This window comes from Sinocyclocheilus grahami, unplaced genomic scaffold (genome assembly GCF_001515645.1).
Source record: "Sinocyclocheilus grahami isolate Dianchi unplaced genomic scaffold, SAMN03320097.WGS_v1.1 scaffold611.1, whole genome shotgun sequence".
NCBI classification, from domain to species: domain Eukaryota; kingdom Metazoa; phylum Chordata; class Actinopteri; order Cypriniformes; family Cyprinidae; genus Sinocyclocheilus; species Sinocyclocheilus grahami.
In genome coordinates this window covers 487,553-502,320 of record NW_015505790.1, presented here as the reverse complement: position 1 = coordinate 502,320, position 14,768 = coordinate 487,553, and the positions used below count along the sequence as shown (strand labels likewise).

Sequence of the window (14,768 nt, the reverse complement as noted above, 5' to 3'; positions counted from 1 at the left end):
CAATTATTCAAATTGTTCTAGTTTAATTAATCAGGTCCATATCTCAGTGGCTCTGAAGTCACAAATGATCTATCAAAACCACATTATTGAGAAGATCTCTTTATTTATACTGTGCACTTCTACAACACACTTGATGTATAACAAATTGACAAAAGCTGAGTATCACTGAGACAATGTTGTTTTGGACAATGAACATTTGAATTCACAGAACCATCAATCATGATCTACTGGTCCAGTGCACAGTTATTGTAGGTTATTGACTACAGGAGTCTTTTACATGTATGCACTCACTACATATGACATGAGTGTCAAAACAGCAGCAATGAATTCATTTGTTGCACACACAAATGAAGATCTGCTGCAAGGAGATAGCGATTCCAGCTCCTATGTCAAGAAGAGAATGTTTGTGGTGAGTTTAGATATTTAAAGGGTTAGTTCACCCAAAAATGAAAATTCTTCAATCATTAATTCCTCCCCCTCATGTCGTTCCAAACCCGTAAGACCTTCGTTCATCTCCGGAACACAAATCAACATATTTTTGATGAATTCTGAGAGCTCTCTGACCCTGCATAGACTGCAACACAACTGAAATGTTCCCCCCTGTCCAGAAACGTAGTAAGGACATTGACAAAACATCAGTGGTTCAACTTCAATTTCGCGAAGCTACGAGAATACTTTTTGTGCTCAAAGAAGAATTTAAATTTTTGGGCGAACTATCCCTTTAAGTCAATCCACACCAGAGTTAAGTTTGGATGCAGACTGATAACCCCTAAAAAATTGTTCTCATCTCGGTCTGCTTGTTTGGTTCGCATCAAAGTTCAGATTCAGGTTCAGAAGGCAGCTTTCACATTTACACAAACGAACGAAGTTTGTTGTAACTCAACCAAACCTGCCACGAGTAAACACTCCCTAAATGTATCATTTGCTTTTTTGGCCCGGACCAAAAGAAAGAACTGAACTACAAGTGTGAAAACACTCTTAGTTGTAGATTTACAAAAGCAATTATCAGAAAGCTGTGACATTTTCTCCACATCCTACATCATGAAATGGAGTACTTGCATCCCTTGAAAAAAAATTGCATCTCAAAAATGATCTTCTATTTTTACTCTCATGATGATACATAGCAGAAACAGTGATCTACAGAATAATTCAGTGACCTCATCCTTAACATGTCAATGTTAATACAATTTTTAAATCTTGAGAACAGGAAATCCTGCGTCATGGTTAAGAGCAGACGTAAAGCATGTGCGCACTGTGCGGCTTAACTTCAGACAGAGTAGAACCGAACACACGGCTGTAGCGAATTTTAGCTCGGACCTCTGCAGTGCCTCTCAGTGCTCATATGAGGTAGGACACTTAAGATGGGATTGTGTTATTTCTGGTGGGTAAGTGGACTGAACAAAGTACAATTGACCAGATGTGAGTTCTTCAAGTCAGTGCAATATTGTAAATCACACATAAATTTGCTGAACTATAGGAGTAATGGCAACCTTACAGCCAAGTATCTCGTCAAACTTTTGGCTGTCAAGGACCCTGAAAAAATGATGGGCTCTTTGTACGGGACCCCCTTCCTGTATCATAAAGGCAGCTACGCTACCATTTAAAAGTATGGTTAAAAAAAATACTCCAGTGTCACATGATCCTTCAGAATTTAAACTAAAAAAACATTTCATCTTATGCTCAATGTGGAAAACACTTTATTTTTTTTCCTGAATAGAAAGCTTAGAATAGCTTCAAAAGAATGGCATTTATTTGAAATAGAAATTTCTTTTGTAACATTATAAATGTCTTTACTGTCTCTTTTAATCAATGTAATGTGTAGGGAGAAAAATGTAATGACCCCAAATATTTTGAATGGTTGTGTATAAAACTCATTTTTACTGTATAAAAAAATATAAATCGTTAAATAAAGACTACATTCTAAATTTTAAAGGAAAATTTTAAAATTAAGCATGTAATTATTACATATTAAACAGATCAGCTCCCCCTTGGCAACAGTTTGAAAATGCCTGACTTACATGTTAAAGGTTTGCTTGCATGTGTGGGTAAATGAAGTGCCCTTGAGCAAGGTACTTAATCTTAGCTTTTTGCTTGGGGACTGTTCCTGTAATTACTGTAGTTTAGTGGCTTTAGGTAAACAGTTCCTGACAAGTAATTACCGCAAACTAATATTAGGGATATTAAGCTTCTATTTTAATAAAGCAGATGAAGCCATACACACCCAAAACATAACGGGGGTATTGCAAATGTTCCTAGCACTTCATGATTGGTACACATGGATTGATTTCACATGGCTATTAGAAGAGGAGCATTGCTAACATGTAATGTGCATCATAATTATTTCATGAGGACAATCAGCATGACATTACATTAAAAGAGAAACTGACCAACAAGCGAAGGTTCATCATTGGCAATGTTTACTCGGGGCTATGAGCTACAACCACGAAGAGAGTGTGCAAGGAGAATAAAGATTATGACACTTTAGAGGCGTTACCAAGCACAAGCACGTATAAAAGAGATGTCAGAAATGACTGATGGCACATAGGAGAACATATCAAAAAGATTTCTCATTGACAATAATGCAAGTTTGTTGATGAGTACATATAAAAGCAATAACATACATTTTTTTTTAAATGTAATACATATTTCTACCAATACGGTATAAGAGCAAAGAGTCATTTTAAAAACACCCCATTCCTTAATAACACTGTTTTATTTTCTTTCAATGAAAATAGAAAAATATCCATAGATGAAAAAGGTAGCCAATCTGAGCTGGTTTATAGTCTGACATACAATACTCGGTTGAAATATTGAAATACTGTGAGATGCTCTTCTCCACTGTAAATAAAAAACTAAAAAAAACTAAAAAGAAGAAGAAAGTGAAGCAAATGACACTGCAACCAACAAATCTGCATTTGTCCTTGGAACAAGCAGGCAAGTCAGACTATGAAGTATAAAAACCAATGAAAGAAAGACATCTATGGATATGATACAAAGCACGTCAAATTCATATTTCACATACCACTAAATCGGTACAGGGCTGATCAGCGCTCTCACATTTATAATCTCTGCTGGCTTTTGTGCTGCATGCAATACAATATAGACATTACTGTAATATATGAAAATAGTCATGTAATGAGGACCTCACTTGAAGTAACACTTGAATACTTTATGATATGCTTTGTAAATTTGAAACAAATGGTTTAACCAAGGGTTAGGTTAGCTTTTAAAAAAGGTCTGAATAGCTTATAAATGACGTTCTTTGATGCAAATCAAACATATTTTGATTGTTTTTTAAACATTGCATAAATGTAGATTATGTTCAAGCATATAGAAATCATCTCTAAAATACCTCACTACATGTAGGGAAATTTCAGAATAACTGTAAGCTATTAAAGGTGCAAAAAAGATGCTTCCTCACTGTAGATTACTCCTTAGTCAGCTGCATCCAAAACAGAATGAAAGTGTTTAAACGTACAATAAAACAAAACAAATAATCAATCTTTTCTCAAGCACAGAATAATTGAGCTGGGTGACGAAAGACGATAAAAGAAGCAAATAAACGTGTGAAGGGAATGCTTATGATCAGCTCATCTCCTCCTCACTCATCATCGCTGTGGCTCCCCTCTGACAGCTCCTGAAAACAAACACATGACAACATTACACGCACATGCGGACCACAGATCGCCCCACGGCAGAGCTCCAGCGACCCACGCCACACCTGACTGAACGCTGCTCCGCAGAGGCTCATTATTCGTGGACTGAGCTGCTTACTGTGAATGCGCCTCCTTACTTCTGGATAATGAGACAATCTAACACTGATTCATAGGCCTTGGTCACACGGTTCTGACTTATTCACACTGACTTTTTATGAGGATTGATGTTCAGACATGAAGCAATCACACAACACAAAGAAAGCGCATGTGAAAGCGAGAGAAACAGACTTACATTTTCCTCTTGAACTGCAGCGGGTGGGATAAAGAGAGAGGAATTAAAGCTAAGTTTCAGGGCACAGTAAATCCTTTTTTCGATAAGCGATTCCCTCGGTGGAACTGCATAACATCTCAAACACCTCTTAGAAGATTAAAGATAAGGGCATGTGGCTAGGCATCTCTTTATATTGTTTTTAGAGGCTGTATGTGGGCTACATTTTTCAACCTCTTTGCAGGTTAGCCATCCCATAAGCGCTTAATCAAAGCCCGTTTTTTTATTTTGTGATAATATCCTCCTCAAGCATATTCAATCAAAATATCAATGTATGCACCTGAGGTTTTTGATTACAAGATGTCTAATTAAGCTAAATGTCAACCGGCTAAACAGACTGTATCAATGACAGGTGTAATTGATGAGAGGAATGGTGGACTTACGTTCTCCTCCTGTTCTTCCTCGCTGTCATCGTCACTGACCACAGGCTTGGCCTTTCCACGACTTGGTCTCTTCTTGCCTTTGTCCTGACATCTCTCGTCCCGTTTATTAAGCTTAATTTTCACCTTCACTGACTTACCTTGGATTAAAAAAATATATGTCATTTATATAAAACAACACAACTCTACAACAAAGAAGAGAAGCAAATGCAAATTAGCTTATAGAAATGGTCATTTTTACTGGATAACACTATAAGAATTTGAGAACCCATATTTTTTTTCAATTTCACTCATCTATTAAAAGCCCATCTTTTCAAATGCCACCCACATCTTTCTTATTCTCAAAGTACTTTGTTGTTAACTTGTTTGCTTGATCAAATGTAAACTGAATACTAAACATTAAAGACTTCATGAAATCCTTAGGGCCAGATTTACTAACAGCTTGCACCAATGCAAAACGTCGTTTGCCGTTAAAATAGTACTGTCAGGATTTACTAACACTAATTTTATTTTACGCGCAGTGAAGAATTAGCACTGAAAAGGTGTGGACACAGTTATTTTTGTGCCTGACCTTATTTAATATGCATTTGTAGGAGTTTCTCTTTCAGACACAAAATTTATGGGAGGAGAGTATTAAAATGAATCATGCAACGTGATTTACTAATGTTTGCGCTCGTCAAATTACTGGTATTTGGGCCTTTATTTATTGACCAAAAAAAGCCAGTCTTAAAGGGGTCATATGATGCTTTTTTTAAGATCATTATTTTGTGTATCAGAATATGCTGACATGCTTTAATGTTCAAAAAACACATTATTTTTCAAATATTGTACATTATTGTAGGTCCTCTATGCCCCGCCTCTCTCAAACGCTTCGTTTTCTACATAGTCCCTCCTTCCGACAAGTGCAGTCTGCTCTGATTGCCAGCTGACCCAGTGCATATGATTGGCTGAACACCACAAGCACATGTCGGAAATGTAATGCCCCTTACCATAATCGCGAGCTTCATCTTTCAAAATAAATGTAAAGCCAGTAATGTCATTAGTTTTACCATCAGTTCAAGCCCGAAAGGGGAACAGACACAGTAATGATGCAGTACACAAGCTGCGGTTAAGACAGCTGACTCTACTGTGATGTGACGATGTCGCTCTCTCTCTTTCACACACACACACGCGCACACTTAACTTTGATAAAGAATATCTCTTTGGGTTTGTGACTTTAGACTTTGCAACTTCAGGAATCTTATCTATGCACAATCAGCTTGTAACACTCCAAAGAGAAAGGAAAACTTGAAATCGCATCATATGACCCCTTTAAAGCAGGTGGTAATTTGCACTGCTCTTGGTAGATTGTGCTGGTCATTATGTAAATTAGATGTTTTGTCTGTGTTCGTTAATTTGCGCATTGACAGTAAATCACCCGCAGAATTTTCCCCCTCCCACCGGCGCTTTTATGGAATTGTGCTCTAACGCTAATTTGCCATGTTTAGTAAATCTGGCCCTTAGTGTTTCGTGACTTTTAATTTATCAGCTATAAGATCCTGAATATGCCAGTGTACTTGATAAAAAAATGACAAAATTCACTTTTAGTAGATATATTACAAAAATTTAATCTTCCCTCAAATATACAAATGACTCATCTTGCATTGCACTGGTTTTTATCCAGTCAGACGCTCTCAACTGAAAATGTCCCTTCCCCTAATACCACTTGCGATTGATTAGCAAGTAGAAATCAAGATCACAGATGTGATGTAACTAAAGCCTTAAGCCGCCTTTGTACTATTTTCTGACATTCGCATACAATTGTCACATTTCGTGATGATAGAATATTATTTCACCCATATTTCGACATTTTATTTTCACAAAAGTTATTTAAAACATTAAAGTAGACACTTGAATTCATGCAAAATCATTTTTGCAAATTTAATTTGATAAAGACAACAAAATCAGACATCTCGGCTTTGACTCACTAATTTTACAAAAATTAAGTTTAAAGATTAAAAAAGATTAAAGATTGTTTTAGTGTACAGTAGGATGTCCCCGACTAAGGATTTTCATAGTCGAATCGGAATTTTCGAATCTTGCCGATATTCGACTGATAGTTGAACCATATGTTTTGGGGGCGGGGCAAAATACATTACCAAGAGTCAAGTCAGACATTCGACAGCCATAATTACGTTAACACAGAGAAAATGTGTAACGGACGCCTCGCAGATACAAAAGGGGTAAATAATGTTTTATGTTTTGATTAAAAGATAGTTAACATTAAACGTCAGCGAAACCCTAAGAAATCACAACATTGTTTACAATAGTGCTCTCATTATAACGTTATATGACAGTAGTTATTAATGCTCTGCATTTCTGTTTTGAGCTGCGTGCGCTGAAGATGACCAGTAGAATGAAGCAGCAGGTTTTTAATCAATGGGATTTAACTAATCATTTATCTCATATAGAATACGCTTCGTTATTTATACAACATAACGTTAATATTACGACTTATAGGCTATTTGCACAAAATGCCCTGAATGCACATGAACGTGTCTGCGTGGCTCTGAATAAACTCCTTCTGTGGATGCGTTCTTAACGCAACAACGTGCAGAAACACGGCAACTAAACTCTAAAAATTCACAGCGTTTTATTATAATAGTGTTCTCATTATAATGTTATGTATATGACAGTCCCAGTCATAGTTATTAATATTCTGCATTGTTGTTCGTCCTGCTCGCGCTGCGCGCTGAAGAGATAATCACCGTAGTACTACAATGAAGCGCTTTACTGCAGCGCAACTCAACCAAATGCATCTTATACGAGATAAATTATACATGATATATATATATAAACCAGCTGAAATGTTTTGAAATCACTTGTACCCTACCTGATCGAAAAAATCCAGTCTTTCACTCTGTCTGTGTCAGTTTGAGTCTTGTTAAAGATTTAAATTCCTGCCACCAAGATGCTTCTAAGTCGGTCAGGGGATTATGGAAAGTGAAACTTAAATCTATAGGGGTGGTTGGATTTATTCACGCACGTTAAAATATTTATTTGAAGCTTCTTTCTTTTCAGATTCTTACAGCATTATTAGAATAGGCCGTATATTAACTTATTGGGAGAAAACCAGCAGTTCTATGTGAAAACATTTGAGCACCCCCATATAGCCAAAATGGCATGATCATAACACCCCGCGAATATTCGACTGTGAGATTGGTAGTCGAATCAGGCTCCTCCTATCGAAGCATCGAATCTTCGACTATTCGGGTCACCCCTAGAATATAGTATAGTATATAGTATAGTTTTTATTACAATTCATCACATTTGGTCTAGTGGTCATGTATGCAGTTCAAATATTTCAACACACATGAAGCTCAAATAGGTTTGGAAAATTCTGATTAAAACTCCATGCAGCTCTTGTACTACTCTTGAATGGAAATGATTGACTTCAGAGATAATGCGGCTTTATGCCTATTTGAAAAAAAGTGTTTAGGCCCAAACATCCTAATTTGTCCCGCCCAAACATCCTACTTTAACAAAGAAAAGAAAACTGCACTTCTTAAGCAATTTAAGGGGAATCTAGAACTTTAGTTTCATTAGTATCAGTAAATTGCTCCTTTGTTAATGAAAAATCTTACACTCTTCCTCTGATTCCTCCTCCTCATCATCGTCATCATCATTGCTGTCATCGTCGCTCTCCTCCCTAGCAATCTTTTGCCTTGCACTTTTGAATACTGACTGGAGAACAATGGAGTCCTCATAGATCTACAAAAAACAAAGGCTGATTTAAAAGCAATAACCTGAACAAACAAAACATACAGAAACAAATTAAGAAATAAGTCTGTAATCTGCATGTCAATACATTTCTGAACATTTTTAAAACCTGGAAAGGTGAAGCAAAAATAATAACAAAAGCATAACCTATCTGCAGCACTCCTTTCAAACAAAAAGTGATGCTAAGAACTGTTTAAAGCGACAGGATAAAAAGTTTATAATATTTTTGCAGTGGTCTGGACTGCATCTCCAGATTGGGCTCATTTCAGAAAGGATGAAATATTGATTTCAGACACAGACAAAATCCGGTCAGTAATCCTGTAATCCTCTCAAAATACACAATGCAAAACCCCCAATGAAAGTACCGTGTAAAGAGATCTGCATAAATTGATCTGAAATATAATGTGCAGTTCTTATAAAGCTTCACATTAATAAATAATTACATTATCTGGGAACAGGCAGTAATAAAGTTCTTCAGACAAACCCAAAATCCAAATTTTATAAAGCATGATAGCTATTCTTCAAACACATCAGTGACTATTCAGGTCTTTGTTCAATAATGACATGCTTAGTATTTGCATGTATGACAGGCACTTCATGGAATTCATGCAACATATAATCACAACAAAATGATGGTGTAGTGCTGCGAGGCAATTCATACTTAAAACAGTAATGGAGGTTGTTCAATCCATTTATTCACTCACCTGAGAGCCCTCTAGATTATAAGTCTGAGCGTTGTGACAAAGAAGCATGACGTCTTTCTCCAGATCACTCACATTCCTGTGCTTGTGGTTACGCACACGCTCCTGGACGAACAAGAACACTTGTAACAACAAAACATTCTTCACCTGTAGGGTTCAAGTTTAACAACTGAGGAAATTGCCAATTAGAGTTGCAACAGAAAATAAGAGCCACCGACATCATCAAATTTATACGAAAAACACATAAAGGGAGTAAAACGGCCCATTAGAAGTGTGAAAAGATCAGTTTATCTGGCCTTGCATCAAAAAACAATTCTCTGTTGTAAGGTAATACCGTTATCGTCCAGTTGGAGTAATGAGTGTGCCAGTCCGGATTGTACGGTAATGCGTCACAGCAGAACATGTGATGTAAAGGTCACACTGAAATAAAAGACGTACTGTAACTCACTTACCTTGATCTTCTTGAAGTCCACTGGCTTCCTTATCAGTTCATAGTATTCAGGAAGCTCTTTCCTGGAGGGCAGCTGCACAAAGACCTCGCTGAGCTGACGGCCTAATCTGTGATCAGAAGCAGAGATTGAGGGTTATCCTGATTTCCTCTGACTGCACATTGAGAGATAAACTATGCGATCAGCCTAGGCGGATTTCCAACTTTGTGGAATAATGTCAGATTGGTTTGCATTACCATCATACTCGTGCTCTACTGACAAGCTCACCCCAAGCCAACAGGAGATGACACAAGTCTAAATCCAGGACAACAGGAAATGGTATAAAGGTCTCCAGAAGCAATATTTCTCGAGACATACTGCCGACAAGGAGTGGTTTTTTTTCTGTCTCATTGGACCCTGACATCTGCCCATATCTGTCTGTAACAGTTCCTCTAAATATTCACAGCACAGGTGATTCATTACACATCCAGTGATTAAATCAGGGCTCAAATTGGTGCAATTATGGTGTGTCGACCTTCATACACACCTCAATTTATAGTTTCTGCTGCAGATGCATGTTTAGTGTTAGTCTGGGGGTGCAGACTGCAGCACAATGCTAAACAGCTTTCAACTCCTAGAAGCTTAGTATAAGATTTCTGAATTGGCAGCTCAGCATGCCAACTATGTCATTATTATGAAGGCATTCATAATGTTTGTCAGTTGCTAAATTAATTGGAGAAATTCTACTGAATGTGCTTATAAGACTAGTTAAATTTTTTTTTAAATATTAAAATATTTTCTCCTATCCTGACTTAATATGCAAAGAGAACTACAAAGGGAACTACAAGCAAGCCATCTGTATATTGGGATGTACCAATATTAACATCTGAAACACGTTATCTGATTTTTTATGCTATCCAATTTTAAATGTATACTATTTTATCCAAATAATCATAATATTATAATGTACATTTTGAAAAATGGATAATCATTTGTTAAAGATTATTTTAACAGTTTTACTGAATTCTTAAGAGTTTTTTAAAGATTAACTTAAGTGAGCATTACATGACGCCAAAGGTGATCTAAATGTAAAATAGAGGAAATGTGCATGCACAATGAAATATACAATTTGGTCACAGATAAATTAAGATATATAACTAATATTAGCCAATAACCAATATTAGTACTGACTCTATGGTGCTTAACCAGTGGCTTAAAGAAATATTTCACCCCAAATTGAAATGACTCCTCCTCAGGCCATCCAAGATGTAGACGAGTTTGTTTCTTCATCAAAACAGATTAGGAGACATTTTAATTGCCTGTACATCACTTGCTCACCAATGGATCCTCTGTGAATATGTGCTGAATAAGATTTCAAACAGATGATAAAAACATCATAATAATAATCCATGCGAATCCAGCCCATCAATTAATATCAACAAATCCATCATTAAGGTGTTTTAACTTCAAATTAAAACCATCACTTCTGGCCAAAATACAAGTCCATAATCCATAATAATGCTGCCTTCCAGTAAAAAAGATGTTGTCCTCTCACATCAAAATCCACCAACATATTTGTGTAGAACTGTGGACTGTTTTTGCTTGTAAACAGTGCTTGATCTTGAAACCAAAAAGTTAAAAATGTCTTAATGACATTTATTTCAAACATGTAGCTGGAATTGTGCATTTATCAGCTGTTTAGACTCTTATTTTGACGGCACCCATTCACTGCAGAGGAATGGTAAACACGTGATGTAATGCTAAATTTCTCCAAATCTGTACCAATGAAGAAACAAACTCATCAGTATGAGGGGTAATACTATCTTTCTTTCTTTCTTTCTTTATGTCCCCTAAGGGCAATTGGTTTTACAGCAAGACCAGCATACAAAAAAGACAATTTACAGTACATAAAAAATTACATTTAAAATTACATCATAAAAAAAAAAAAACAAGACCAAACAACTACCTGCTTCCACATACTCCCCACCTGCCCGAATTTAGCAAAGAGATAGAAGTAGGAATAAATGAATGTTTGTACCTGTTACTCCTAACAGAAGGAAATCTTAACCGAGATCCTGAGGGTAAAAACGGAAACTCAGAGTAGAGAGGATGGCAAGTAACCGTTAAGATAGATTGGGCTTTTCTAACTACCTGGCGATTATATAGGTCGGTAGGATGACTCTGCTAAACGCCTAAAATCTTACTGCTAGTGTTATCTATTTTCACCAATGCCGTCTTTGCCTTGACACTAAGACTGCCATACCAGCATAACATAGCAAATGTTAAAACAGACTCAATATAAGATTTTTAAAACAGAGTCATCAGGAATCTATCAACATTAAATTTGGACAGTCTCCGTAGACAATACAGACGCTGCTGGCCCCTTTTACAAATCTTCTCCACATTGACATTAAAATTCAGCTTGTTATCAATCACACATCCCAAATTCTTATATGATTCCACAACCTCCACCTCCTGATCTTTAATAGTTGTTCTCTTTATATCACTTTGATTACGCCTAAAATCAATATGCATGTCTTTAGTTTTTAACACATTTATTTGCAGGAATGCATTATCACACCACTGAACAAAATCATCTACCACGAGGCCATGGTCATTTTCATCCGCATGGAGGAGGCTGACAATAGCTGAATCATCTGCATATTTTACAATAAATCTATTCTCATGCCTACTCCTGCAATCGTCAGTGTATAAAATATACACGAGTGGAGAAAGCACACATCCCTGAGGGGACCCTGTGGATGAAGATAGTACCTCTGACAAACACCCATTTACCCTTACTCTCTGAATTCGATCAGTTAGAAAGTCAAGGATCCACCCACTGATACAAAAATCAAAACCAAAGCTCAAAAGTTTCTCTACTAAAATGTGAGGTTGAATCGTATTAAAAGCAGATGAGAAATCAACAAATAAAATTCTAGCATTAGTCTTAGTTCCCTCTAAATGCTTAAGTACCAAATTCAACAAGATGGCCGTAGCATCCTCTACCCCACGCCTGGTCCTATAAGCAAACTGAAGAGGATCGAGAGAATCTTCTACCATTGTAAGGAGCTCTTTTTTTTCAACAGTCTCTCAAAACTCTTCATTTCTAAAGAGGTAAGCGCAACTGGCCTAAAATCATTTAGTTCTACTGGATGATTATTTTTAGCCACTGGGATGACTGTAGAGGATTTCCATAATCTCGGCACCTTCTGTTGAGTAAGGAATAGTTGAAAATATATAATAAAAAATAGATCCCAATTGCTCTGCACAGGAGATAAGCAGCCGACCTTCAATATTATCAGCACTGTAAAAAAAATTCCGTAAAATTTACGGTAAAAAAACGACAGCTGTGGTTGTTGGAATTTTACCGTTAAAAAAATGGTAGCAACATTTTAGGTTTTAACTTAAATTTACAGTTAAATACCGTAATTTCATTAACTGATATAATGTTAATATACCAACCTATTGAAGTACTGAAATCTGTTTTGTACCTTTGTAATACACTGATAACCACCAAATGCAGGTGGTGATAAGAAAGTCACATGATGAGCCAAAGCCCATCACAAGCAGCTTTCTAAATACTAACATATATAGAAGGTGCACAGTGTCATTCACACAAACACCAAACACCACCATGGTAACATGAAACTGAAATAATGCAATAAACATTAATTTATTGTTAAATGCCTAATATATGCCTAAATTTATTGTTAAATGCATAAACCCTAATATACAAAACTGATAAGAAAAAACTAAGAAGAAACATAGTTATTTCAACAAAAAAAACATCAAATTTGAAATGTAACGCAGGGAATTCTGGGAATGTCAATTTACGGTTGTTCACTGTATATTATGCAGTCTTTTTCACTTCCAAAAACGGTATACTACCGTACAATTAATGTCCAATACATGTAATGTCCAATACAGTTTTTCACCGTATATAGTAGGGGAATTTACCGTTAATCATTTAACAGGTTTTTACTGTAGCATTTTTACAGTTTTTTACTGTTAAATTCAAGGTCATTTTTTACAGTGAGGGCAACATTATCTGCCGACCAATGGCCTTAACCCTCCGTTCATAAAACCTGTTTGATAACAGTCAGTGCTGCGCTAGTGACAGAAATTACACGCTTCAAGTTAAAAATGCCAGCTGAAAGCATTTTCTGCTCTCCTGTTTGGGATTAGTCATGAGAGTGTGTCACTGAGACTGGGTTTCTAGTCATTTGAGGACAAATGCTTAGTTTTCACTTTATGTGACTCAAGTTCCATAGCATCATAAATTTAAAATAACTGCCAAGAACGTCTGTTTCAGAGACGCTTAAATACTACTCAACTGTCATCTCTAGATGTCTTGGTTTAAATATGGGCTAGATTAGAGAGATTTATCTATCATGTAAAATTACTGCCATGTTCAGACAGCAAAATGATTATTCCACAACTGATGTGTGCTGTTAACTGGAAGGTTGTCATGGGGACCACCAAAAGAGACAGCCAGCATATCAATCTGATGAATTACCTTCAATTTGTGGGATTGCAGCCTAATTTGGTGACACATCAAGCTATGGGTTTTTTTCCTGACAAGAGGCGCCCGTGTAATTCCAAATCCTCCACTCTGCCGAAATCAAACCATGGCGAGTGTGACGAGACTTTCTCAGCAGCACCACAATTTGAGTGTCAGTCTGAAGCTGATTTGAAATTCTCAGAGGGGCATGACAGTCCATTTCCCAACATCCCAGATAGTGATGTAGATATGTGGGGGCGTGTTAGAATGAGCCGTTTTAGGTAGGCGTGGCTGACTCTTAACTTTTATAAAGAATATCTCTTTGAATTTGAGACTTTAGTCTTTGCAACTTTACAGATCTTCTTTATGCACCAAGAGCTTGTAACACTCCAAAGAGAAAGGAAAAATTTTAAGCGCATCAATTGACCCCTTTAAAATAGAAAACAGTTATTATAAACTGTAATACATATTTCACAATATTACTGTCTTTACTGCATTTTTCATTAAATAAATTCAACCTTGGTGAGCACAAGAAACATCTTTCAAAAACATTTTAAACAATCTCACCGACCTTAAAAAATTGGAAAATATTGCATTCATAGTGAAAAATACCATAACTTTTTCAAGTATATTTGCTTAAATTTGTAGATTATAAATAGCTCTGTGAATGTGCTTTTAAATTCTGAAAGCACATTTAGCATTTTTAATGTTAACGATTAATTGATTGTTAATTTGAAATGACAATCGTTTATGGACATTCTTGAAAAATTTGAATATCTTAATTTTCAATCGTTAACAGTTATGTTCAGTGAACAAATCAACTGAAAGGACCACTATCTATGTAAAACAGCATGCAGGATTTTTTTAGCCTGCTGCAATTTGATTTTACAATGCCTACATCCTACATGACTGCCCTCACATTACTTCACCTCATATTACTTCTGGTTGTTACCCCAGTGAGGAGTCATTCCACATGGAATATCTGGACTACAGTAACAGTGCCTGTCAACAT

General features: G+C 36.3%; 1 protein-coding gene across 1 annotated transcript in view; it reads right to left on the bottom strand.

Moving 5' to 3' along the window:
• Nucleotides 1-2,400: 2,400 nt before the first annotated feature.
• LOC107557604 (probable global transcription activator SNF2L2) overlaps nucleotides 2,401-14,768 on the bottom strand; it is a 42,588-nt gene continuing 30,220 nt past the window's right edge. Inside the window, exons 25-30 of the mRNA XM_016241083.1 lie at nucleotides 9,277-9,382; nucleotides 8,828-8,929; nucleotides 7,988-8,114; nucleotides 4,368-4,504; nucleotides 3,949-3,962; nucleotides 2,401-3,637 (exon numbers count right to left, since the gene is read on the bottom strand). Coding sequence (XP_016096569.1) covers nucleotides 3,586-3,637; nucleotides 3,949-3,962; nucleotides 4,368-4,504; nucleotides 7,988-8,114; nucleotides 8,828-8,929; nucleotides 9,277-9,382 — 538 coding nt within the window. The 3' untranslated portion in view covers nucleotides 2,401-3,585. The remainder of the gene's footprint in view (nucleotides 3,638-3,948; nucleotides 3,963-4,367; nucleotides 4,505-7,987; nucleotides 8,115-8,827; nucleotides 8,930-9,276; nucleotides 9,383-14,768) is intronic.